The following is an 11,408-nucleotide window of genomic DNA, read 5'->3' as shown; positions in this document are numbered from 1 at the left end:
TTGGAATCCGAAGTAGAGCCGCCGGACTGCTGGAGCGGATTCGTAGATGGAGCTTCAAACAAGATGGGAAGTGGAGCTGGTATTTTACTTGTCGCTCCCGACGGACACGAGGTAACCTACTCACTTCGTTTCCTATTCCCCACTACTAATAATGAAGCCGAGTACGAAGCCCTCCTGGCCGGACTCCAGTTAGCGCAAAGTCTACTCGTCAAATCTCTCAAAGTCCATTGTGATTCACAAGTCATAGTAAATCACATGTTGGGTACAAGTGAAGCCCGTGACGAGAGAATGAAGAAGTATTTGGACAAAGCGCAAAGCATCAGCCGAAGTTTCTCCTATTTTCGGATAATCCGCATTCCCAGAGCGGAAAATAGCCGAGCAGATACCTTAAGTAAGTTGGCCTCAGATCCGAGCTCAAAGGCGGAAGAATTAATGCATCGAAGCATTGATGAAGCCGAGGTACATTCTGTATCCAGCTCGCCGAACTGGATGACGCCGATCTTGCAGTATCTGGATCAAGGACAATTGCCCGAGGATAAGAGAGAAGCTCGGAAGATCACGTGCCGAGCTCTTCGGTACGAACTTCATGAAGGAGTCCTCTTTAGAAAGTCTTACCTCCAGCCGTTATTGCGGTGCGTAGGACCAGAAGAGACGGACTACATCCTCAGAGAAGTTCATGAAGGATCGTGCGGTAGCCACATCGGAGCCAGAGCTTTAGCTAAAAAAGTTCTGAGATGGGGATATTATTGGCCAACCATGGTACAAGAGGCAGTGCAGCTCGTCAAGAAGTGTACGAAGTGCCAAATTCATGCAAATGTCCCAAGGATGCCGCAGACCGATCTATACACTATGCAAAGCCCTTGGCCTTTCATGCAATGGGGCATAGACATAGTGGGACCACTTCCTCAAGCTCCTCGGCAAATGAAATTCCTTATCGTTGCCGTGGACTACTTCACGAAGTGGGTGGAGGCTGAACCATTAGCTACGATAACGAGCTCAAAGGCATTGGACTTCGTCTGGAAGAACATAGTGTGCCGATTTGGCATACCCCACATCCTCATCTCGGATAATGGGACTCAGTTCACCGACAAGACGTTCAAGAATTGGTGCCAAGAGCTGAACATTCAACAGCGGTTCACTTCGGTCTCCCATCCCCAAGCAAACGGACAAACGGAAGTAACGAACCGGATTCTGGTGAAAGGGTTAAAAGCTCGGTTAGAACAAGCCAAAGGACAATGGGTAGAAAATCTCCCTCAAGTCCTATGGTCCTACCGAACTACACCCAAAACCTCCAACGGTGAAACTCCGTATAGCCTGGTGTACGGCACTGAAGCCGTAATTCCGGTGGAGATCGGCGTACCCAGTCCCCGAACCCTAAATTTCTCCTCAGAAATGAATGACGACGGACTGAGAGCAGAACTAGATCTCGCCGAAGAAAGAAGAGAATTGGCGTGCATAAAAGCAGCCAAGTATAAGGAGCAAGTAGCCCGGTATTATAACCAAAGGGTGAAAAAGCTTCAATTTCAAGTGGGAGATCTCGTCTTGAGAAACAACGAAGTAAGCCGAGCAGAAAAGCTGGGCAAACTCGAACCCACATGGGAGGGTCCATATCGGGTGTCCGAAGTCCTCGGCAAAGGGTCTTATAAATTGACTCACATGTCAGGAGAACAAGTACCCCGAACATGGCACGTCTCCAACCTCAAGAAGTTCCACTTGTAAGAGACAAAGTCCGGTCAGTCCGTCTCGTGTCTAGTTCGGTCATAGGGGTATGTGTTTTTATTTGTTTGTTTTTTACTTGTACCTTTTACTTGTCGTTTTTTAAAAAGTTTAAAGTTTTTTTTCTTTCGTCTTTTTCATTTTTTCTCTATGTGTTTTGTCTCTATGTGCTTGTCGTCTCTTACAATTGGTACCGAGGTATATCGATCCCCTTTTTAGATCGATTATTAAAGACTATTGTGAGTCCAAGCTTCTTAGGAGGATATAAGACCACAATTCAGCTTAACAAGCAGTCCGTCTGAAACGAACTGCAATAAGCCAACGATTGTGAGTCCAAGCTTCCAAGGAGGATACAAGACCGCAATTCAGCTTAATAAGCACTTCGTCTGAAACGAACTGCAATAAGGGAAAGTCCGATCCACGCGATAAACCTCGCCGAATTAGGACGACCGAGTTCGGTCAAAGAAGTTTACCTCATAAGACCGGGGACGACCATGTCTAGTCAAAGAGGTTTACTGCATAAGACCACTTCGGTTAACAGGGAAAGTCCGATCCACGCGATAAAACTCGCCGAATTAGGACAAGGGAAAGTTCGATCCCGGCGACAAAAATCGCCAAATTAGAACACAAACCAAGTCCGGTCAAAGATGTTTATTTCATCAGACCAAAGACGAGTCCGGTCGAAGATGTTTATTTCATCAGACCAAAGACGAGTCCGGTCAAAGGTGTTTATTTCATCAGACCAAAGACGAGTCCGGTCTAAGATGTTTATTTCATCAGACCAAAGACGAGTCCGGTCAAAGATGTTTATTTCATCAGACCCAGGACCAAGTCCGGTCAAAGAAGTTTACTTCATAAGACCGAGGACAAGTACGATGAAATTTTTTCGCTAAGCTGTAAATACAGTGTTAGAAGCGAAAACAAAATTTCATTTATCAAATCTTGTTCGGCATACAACTCCGCTACCCTACAAAATGGCGTTACGCTATTACAAAGGACTATTCTACTGTCCAGGGTTGCTGAAGTTAAGCCACCTATCTGCAAAATCCTCTGGAAGCCGAGTTCGGTTGTTCCGAGCAGATGAAGAATAAGCAGGTCGACGAGATGCTATCCTCGACCCAACGCCTCTTCCCCGAGCCCGAGAAGTCCTAACACCTCGGCGATGAAGAGTCTCTGCAATAAGCATCTGCTGATCTTGCTCACTCATAGTCACAACTCCTCGGCGAATTTCAGTCCGTCCCCGTCTTGACGATTCCGGTTGCTCCTGAGCCCGTTCTCGTCTTGACGTTTCCGGCTGTTCCGGAGTTCGTTGTTGGCTGGGAGTAGGATTTTGAACAAGGGAACCAGAGGTTTGATCTGGAGTGCGAGCATCTGTTGGCACGATATGCCGAAGGAATCTTTCTATGGAGGGGCGCCGAGAAAGAACAATGTCGTACCGAGAAGCCCAGCGCCGTAATGATTTCACAACTTGTTGGCAAGCCGAGCTCTCCAGCGCATTGTTCCTCCGGAGTACAAGATATTCCTCCCACAGTTCGTCAACTCGACTCTGAACATCTGAGATGGTCAATCCCCCGCGCACACGGATGTAATCCTCGTACGCAGTCCTCTCAGCAATGGTCGTATTCAGCTCGGCCTCCAGATCCTTCTTATCGGACTCTAAGTCCTTATTATCGGCCTCCAGCTTCACTAAACGAGCCAGAAGCTCGTCATTCTTCGTCTGATCGGCTATAGCTCTTCTCTCAGCTTCGTCTAAAGCCGAAGAGTACAGCCGTTTCCAGTGAAGTATCTCCATCTCCTTGAGTACAAAGCAGCTATATTAGTTCGGCAGCTGTACCGAGCAGATAGTAAAATACAACAGGAGTAAAGGCGAGTACGCAAAGCTATACGAAGACAAGTGTAGAGAATTTTTCATTCACAAGGAAAATTTTTTACACTAGGGCTTCAAGGCCATTTTACAAGGAAGAAACTAGACTAAGAGAAGGGAGACGAAATCATACTCCGCCAGCTTCGTCTCCGGCTCCTCGGTCTGGTACAGCTTCTTTCTCTTGGGCTACCTCAGCCTCGGCCTCGCCTCCTGCCGGCCTCGCCTCCGCCTCCTGATCGGCTTCCTCCTCCGGATGCCCGGCCCGCTCGACTTCGGCCTCCGGCTCCAGCGGCTCGGCCTCACCCTCTCCGTTGTAAGTCGAAGCGGGTGAAACGGGTCCCACGGAGGCAAAGATAGCCTCCAGGTTCTCGTCCCGATCAGCTCGACAACTCCGGACTCGGTCTGCAGAAAGCAGGACCGAGGATGAAGCGAGCTCCTCAAGGAGCGGCAGATTCTGAAGCCGAGCAGCTATCTCTCGGCTGTACAGAGGCAGCACGACGTCGGGCCCCTGCTCGCCCTTATCGGCAATTAGCCTTACCAGACTACCGACAAAGGCCGAGAACTGGCTGCTCAAAAAGAGTCTCTCCGTGTAGGCACGGAGACCCTCTCCTTGGGCAACCACGGCGGCAGCATCCCTCCGTTTCGTCTGCTCTCGCTGGATGACGAGCTGGTTTTTGGCAAACTGAGCTTCATCCTGGGCCGAAATCCTAGCAGCCCTGGCTTTCTCAAAGTTTGCCTCAGCCTGCTCGGCCCGGTGACAAGCAGCCGCCAATTTCCTCTGCATCTCGGCATAGTCGTTGGACGCTTTGGAGAGTTCGACGGCGACGAGCTTGGAGAGCATATCATTCCTCTGAAAATGGATAAGGAAAAAAGTTAACAGAGGGCACCAAAAATACAAGACAGAAGCCAAGCCAAGGAATCAAGAAGACAATTCACCTCGGCGAAGTCCGTGGGCCATAAAAATGGCTCACAGATATGCTCCGAAGGAGGCGCCAAGACCACGTCTTTCTCTGGCGCCCTTGGGGGCTTCTGGGTCTTCCCCTTCTTGCTTGCCGAAGTCGACTCCGGCTTCTTTGGACCCGAAGAGGTCTTTTGCCTCTTCGGATTCTTCTCGGCATCAGGCGCCGAGCTGGTAGCCTTCTCTCTCTCCGGCTCCACAAGCTCGGAGGACTTTCTAATAGCCTTATTCAACATGAACACTGCCAAAAAGCAAGAAAGCAAAGTCAGATTTTCTTCGTTAAAGCAGTAGAGCATAAAGATAAAGAGAAATCCTCACCCTCGGCCTCTTCGTCCGAAGACGAGATGTCGAACACGACGTCGCCCTTGACGAGCTCAGACTCCGTGTATTGTTTCCTAACTATGGGAATCTTGTTGAGCTCGCCATCGAGCTCGTCCAACGGTTCAGGCCGAGGGTGACGGATAACGGACTCCGGCCCTCTCCAGGGAAAACTAGGAGCCGCGGTCCTATCATAGTAGAAGAAGCGATTTTGCCACTTCGGCCACTTCGTTTTACAAAAGGCCCTAAAGGGCTGTAAAGGGATCAAGTAAAACCAAGACCCCTTCCTCTTAAATTGAAAGAATTTAAGGATCGCCTTCAAAGACAAATCCCTTCCTAACCTACGGAGTTCGGCAGCGAAGGCCGACAAGTGCCTCCAAGAGTTCGGAGTCACCTGGCCTAAAGAAAGCTGAAAAAAATCTAGTAAATCTATAAAGGCAGAAGGGAGGGGGAAACGAAGCCCGCATTCTAAGCAGGCCTCGTACACGGTGACGTAACCCTCCGGCGGGGAGTCAGCCCTGTGATCACCGTCAGGTACCACCGCCTTCCCCCCAGGAAAAGAGTATTTTTCGTAAAGGGATATCACAGTATCCTTACTCAAGATACTGTGAAAATACTCTACGGTCTTCTCCCCGGATTCTTTCCGGCTAGAAGACCCCTTACCCCCTTTCCTAACGCTACCCGACTCCGAAGAAGAAGAAGAAGACATTTTTCTTACTTTTTGAAGGTGAAGGTAGTCTGAAGAAATTTTTGAAAGCGGAAGGAAATTTTTCACGCAGAAGATAGAGAGTGCAGAAGAAGCCAATAGCAAAGGTGTTCAAATGATGAAGAAAGACGGTATTTATCAGATTTGGAAAAGATTTCAAATCATCGCACCGTTTCATATCCCACCTTTTCAGGATTCAACGGCCGGATTTTACTGTCGCATTTAATGCCGCATTTAATGCAGTCACGCGCAGGGCACGTCCCCTGACTTCAGCCTCCCCCGTACCCTTTTCCAGAATGCCGAAGTGACTCGCTTCGCCGAAGTGAATCACTTCGCTTTTCGGGGGGGGTAGTGATGGGGTACGTACTAAACAAGCCCAATAGCAGTGACAGCTCGGCCAGCCCAATAGCAGTGACAGCTCGGCCAGCCCAAAGCCCAAGAATTCAGTTCGGCATTACCAAAGAGTTCGGCCTCAGCCTACAGCTCGGTAAAAGCCAACCAATCAAGCTCTGCTCTCAGGTCGGCATCAAGCTCTACTCTCAGATCGGCAACCAAAGCAGTTCGGTCTCGGTATTCGGCCGAACAAGGAGTTAGTGGACCCATACAGGATGTCCAACACACCCACTACCACGTGATGTCAGTTCAGGCCACGATCGTAGGCCATGACCTACGCTTCACCCACGATCTTAGGCCATAACCTACACGACATCCACGACTTAGGGTGGTGATGCAAGCCATGATCTGAGTTCATTATATAAATAGAACTTAGATCTGATAGAAGAGGTTCGAAGCTCTCTAGAGATAAAACACCATATAGCAAATAGCAAGTTTGTATTTGTAAGCTGTAGAAAACAGATCAAGCAATACAATCTTGCCCTCCCTTTTTCCCGTGGACGTAGATTTACTTCAGTAAATCGAACCACGTAAATTCTTCGTGTCATAATCTTCATTCTCTACCAGCATTTACAAACATCAGAAATTCGCGGATCCATCAAAACTCATTTTGGACTTTTTATATAGAATAATGACGAAGGCAATAAGAACATACATTTAAATTTAGAGGGGATATCTTTTTTGGTTCATGAACTTTGACAAAGTATCATTTTAGGTTTGTGAACTTTAAAAATGTCATTTGAGGTCCGTCAACTAAGGGTTAATATCAATCGAAATACTTTTTTACTATTTTCAAGTTTTTTCGGACGAAAATACCCTCAATACCTTGAAGGGTACATATTTTTAATAAACTTATCATATACTCATATTCTTTATAAATATCTTTACTATATTCTTTTGACGAATTTTCTAAATATAATTTGATCTTCAATATTAACACTTAATTTTGTGACAAGAAAAGTTTCTTCTACAACTTTTTATAATTAAAGAATTTTAAAACATTTTTGTGGTATGGATATTCGTAAAAATTAATGTTATAGTCAATAGATGATACTTGAATATTGATAAATATCTCTACTATATATACAATAAAAAATATATAGTAGAGATATTTATCAATATTCAAATGTCGTCTATTGACCGTGTCATTAATTTTTACGAGTATCCATAGCTCAAACATATTTTAAAATTCTATTATAAAAAGTTGTAGAAGAAACTTTTCTTGATTGTCACAAAATTAAATGATAATATTAAAGGTCAAATTATATTTAGAAAATTTGTCAAAAACATATAGTAAAAATATTTATAAAAAATATGAGTATGTGATAAGTTTATTAAAAATATGTACCCTTCAAGGTATTGAAGATATTTTTATCCGAAAAAACTTGAAAATAGTAAAAAAGTACTTCGATTGATATTAACTCATAATTAACGAACCTCAAATGATATTTTCAAAGTTCACGGATCTAAAATTATATACTTTTATAAAGTTTATGGAAAAAAAAATATTCCCTCCTAAATTTATAATGACTAATGGTTAATACACTGCTCTTTGTCTTTTCCCTTTTTAACTTCTCAGGGAGTACTATTCTGAAATAAAAATTGAAATCCATTGTAAATATTCAATGTAGTAGTACCTCTATAAATACAAAACCAAAAACCTGAAATTTTTGGAATACTCCACTTTTCAACGAAAATGCACTATACATAATAATCATTTCCTCTATTTTTGTCTGCTTGTACACAAAACAAAGTATACAACAAACAAAAATCATCAGCTTCAACAATTCGATTCCAACTCTGAATATACATGGTTTTGGAAATCTAAACATTAAATTTCTTCTGTTAAAATTCGAAGAACCAAGAGTTAGGTGGAGGCTTAGAACCTATACAATACTAAAACAAAACAAAAAAATTTTTAAAAGATAAACCTTCAACATTTTTATAAGACTTTCAATTCCAAATTCTCGAAAGTATGGTTAGACGAGCTCTACAACTCCATTTTTGACGACCCTGAAAAACACGCGATGATCAGAAATTGATAGATAAAAACAAGTTTGTATCGCATGAAGAAGTGTGATGGGCTGTAATTACCACTCCGCCCCATGATACCGGAGGGATCGGGATCAAACCCCATTTGGAGAAGACCTTGGAGCTCAGTGTTCCACACATGCTGCTGCACAAGATGCTATCAGATTTACAATAAACAAGAAAAAGTCGAACCAACTCTAATGAAACGTTTGTTTGTGTTTACCTGGGGTAACGAATGAAATGGTGGGCCAGTGCCTGGAGCGTTGTTGAAGGATCCTTGGAGGTATGGAGGGAACGGGATGGACGAACCCATCCCTGGAGAAACTCCGAGTGGGGTGGTATTCCCACCATGCAACTGAAGAATCTGGACAAAAAATTGGAATGTGAATTTGGTTTGCTAAGAAAAAGGAGGTGAAGAATGTGTAGAAGATGAGAGTTTCTCACATCTTTGGACAAAAGCCTGTCTATATCCATGTTGAGCTCTGGATTTACGGTTGCAAGCTTCATCGATAGAAACTGCAGTAAAAAGCGAGTAGATATTTACTACTACAGTCACATGATCTCCCAAAGATCACCATACAAGATTATAGAAATTATTTGTACAGTTCAAAGATTTTATATCAAACAATTCAGCCAGAAGCAAGTTCTTTTTATAATCATACATCCTAATTCTCAACCAAGCATCATCTTAGCCTATTCAATCTCGGTGTATTGGTTTAACAAAACGCATGAATCTCTCAGAATTATGAAACGGGGGCTGTCATTTCCCGATTGCTATTTGTTATACACTGCTATGTAGTTCTTATATGTTTATATATTCCTAGCTAATCTTGAATCTCACAAAATGCTTATTCTAAGGCAAAAACATCAAAGTTACATACACACACGCGCACAAACAGCATTACTTCCAAAATCAGATAGATTACATATTCTCAGGAAGGAGGGCGGATTGGTTGAGGACTCGAGAAACAAGACACTATCTAGATCCCCCATTTTTATTTCTGTCTCTCTAATAAGGTTTTGTTATGCAAAACTACGCTGTCTAAGCTTATTGACAGATTCATGTGTAGCAAACATAATAAAACAAACTTTCAGCAGCAACTTTCGCAGGCATGAGAAATTATAAGCGATACTGATGCATACCTCAACCTGTTGTTGGAGTGATTGCACATAGTTGATAATCTCATCAAGCATCATTGCTTTTCCGGTGATCTTGAACAATATAATTCACAAATTAGTTAGAAAGTTCTTCGATTTAATAACAAAATTTGAAGCTAAACTACAAAGATCAGCACCTTATTGCAGCCAGGAACCAGTTCCTGAAGCAATCTCATTCTCTCACTAATCCTCTCTCTTCTCACCTGCATTCAAACATTTCAATTAGCTATTTTTTTCACAATCAACCAAATATCACCGGAGTTTTTGTTTCTCGGCCAAATCTTGATTTGAAACTGAGATTTTATCTTACCCTTTCTGCAAGGCTGTGACTGTTTGTTGCCTGGCCCCTCTTGGCTCTAACATGAATGTAATCTTCTTTAGATGGCTCTGCACCACTCCTATCATCCTTGGCTTGCTTCCCACGAGCAACACCTTTCTCGGATTTCTGTTTCCTTTTGTCGTCTTCTCTAGATGTATCCCCAGAGGGATCCTTGCACTGTTTTTCTTCGCCACTCTACATTAATCACAGATGGGGCCAAATCACTCATCAGTCATCACATTTATGCCTTATGATAAAAAACAAACACGCAAAGAGTATCAAGAATTCACCTTTGGTGAAGCTCCTTGCTGCACCTCCCTCTCCCTCTTCCTCTTCCCATAAGGTGAAGCTCCCAACATCCCACCATCCGAATTCGGGCAATGATCTTGCGTAGCCCCCTTCTGAAGATTAGGCGAAGAATCGGGGTTGTGGCCAAAGGAAGTGACCATCTCAGAGAAGCTGCTGCCACTCCCAAAATTGGGGAGTCTTGGCACCAAATCAACAAGGCCAGAATCAGAGTGGAACTGAGCCAAAGAACCACCCATTGCTTGATTCTCCAACATGAGTGGATTAGCAAACTCACTCTGAGAAACAATGCTGGAGTTACCAAAATTCCCACTTTGACTCAATGACACAATTGGATCCCAATTAGAGCCATAGAACATGGATTCTGAGCACATTGTCACTCCTGAAACTTTGTCAGAAGCTGAATTTGTGCCCCCCATTCCACCACCACCCCTGTGTTGAAACACCCTACCCCCACCCCCCTCAGACCCCATAATGATCAATCAAACAATAAATTAGAGAGAAGCCCAGAATGTAGAACACCCCCAAATTCAAGAGCAATGTGATAATGGAGTTTTAACCCAGAATGTGTGGTAAATGTCTTGCAAGACTCAACAAGGCACAAATGAACTTTGCAGCTTTACAGCACTGAGAGTTAAGTTAAAGGAAGTAAAAGCATTACCTAATTGCAGCATCCAATCTACAGAAAGGAGGAAAAAAATAAGTTGAAATCAAATTTAGCAGGCAGAATATCAGCACTTCACCATTTTCTCACTCTCTCTCTCTCTCCCACTCCTCTTTTGAGATCAAGAACTACTCCAAGCTGAAAAAGAATGAATCTTTCAGAGGCTAAAGGAAGACACTGGGCATTGGCTAAGTAACAACTCACAAACTATTAGGGAAAAAGCAGATTCACTGTTCCCTCTTTTTATCTTACAAGAATTCACAAAACAAATAAACTGAATCTGCATAAATTGTGCAATTCTTAATTAACAAAATGTTGTAGATTTGACCCAGAGGGAGGGAACCCTACAAGAATCCAAGAAAAAGCTAAATTGCAAGGACCCTTTTGTGATATTCTCAAATGATGCACCTAAAATTGAGTAGGGAAAAGCAGGAAATTCCACTTTGACATATAAACAAACAGGATGTGGGCAGAGTTAGAGAAGCAGTACATTTTTATACTGGGCTTATATGATTGCTGTCAACAGCATCATATGCTAGCTTAAGTTACACAAGAAAAAGGAGCAAATTCACCAACTGGGTACTTGAACAAACAGCAAAGGAAGCATCAAGTTTTCCCACTTTATATACTCTCAAAGACAGACATATATATTCAAATAATGTCATTGACAGTACATTAATAGTAATAAAATGTGCTTAATTCTACCTTGCTAGTCTACCACTATACTTCCACTTTATCAATTCTATTCTTTTCTTTTAAAGGAAGCTTATTTTAGCCATTATTTATTCAAAACAATAATAGGTCAATTTTTAATTAGAGTATTTCTCTATTATTTTTCATTTTTAAATAGGAATTGTTATTTTTATCAATAAATTCTGTAAAAAATTTATCAAATACAGCTTAGTGTCATACATGTACAAAACAACGTGTCTTACGGTTACGCTCAAAACGATGTCATTTACACAGATGGAAATT

The 11,408-nt window shown here is 42.9% G+C and overlaps 1 protein-coding gene across 2 annotated transcripts; it reads right to left on the bottom strand.

Annotated features, from left to right (window-relative positions):
• Positions 1 to 7,639: 7,639 nt before the first annotated feature.
• On the bottom strand, positions 7,640 to 10,242 carry LOC121760202 (transcription factor bHLH74-like). 2 transcript variants are annotated; one of them, XM_042155849.1, is made up of 8 exons: positions 9,754 to 10,242; positions 9,455 to 9,658; positions 9,282 to 9,347; positions 9,130 to 9,198; positions 8,431 to 8,502; positions 8,210 to 8,350; positions 8,050 to 8,128; positions 7,640 to 7,968 (listed from the first exon to the last, which is right to left on the bottom strand). In XM_042155849.1, the coding sequence occupies exons 1-8, from the start codon at positions 10,240 to 10,242 to the stop codon at positions 7,946 to 7,948; spliced, it is 1,143 nt and encodes a 380-aa protein (XP_042011783.1). In that variant the 3' UTR covers positions 7,640 to 7,945. The 2 variants fall into 2 exon arrangements, with proteins under 2 accessions (XP_042011783.1, XP_042011784.1); XM_042155850.1 differs by having other exon boundaries at positions 8,050 to 8,131; positions 9,754 to 10,174.
• Positions 10,243 to 11,408: the final 1,166 nt, after the last annotated feature.

Source organism: Salvia splendens, chromosome 13, assembly GCF_004379255.2.
Source record: "Salvia splendens isolate huo1 chromosome 13, SspV2, whole genome shotgun sequence".
Classification (NCBI taxonomy): Eukaryota; Viridiplantae; Streptophyta; class Magnoliopsida; order Lamiales; family Lamiaceae; genus Salvia; species Salvia splendens.
Note: the sequence above shows the minus strand (reverse complement) of the source record. Positions and strands in the feature narration are given on the sequence as shown.

Coding starts and splice junctions, on each gene's coding strand:
- LOC121760202 (XM_042155849.1), bottom strand. CDS start 10,242: ATGGGGTCTGAGGGGGGTGGGGGTAGGGTGTTTCAACACAGGGGTGGT. Junction 9,659..9,753: donor AGCAAGGAGCTTCACCAAAG/GTGAATTCTTGA, acceptor TGATTAATGTAG/AGTGGCGAAGAAAAACAGTG. Junction 9,348..9,454: donor GTCACAGCCTTGCAGAAAGG/GTAAGATAAAAT, acceptor GTTTGAATGCAG/GTGAGAAGAGAGAGGATTAG.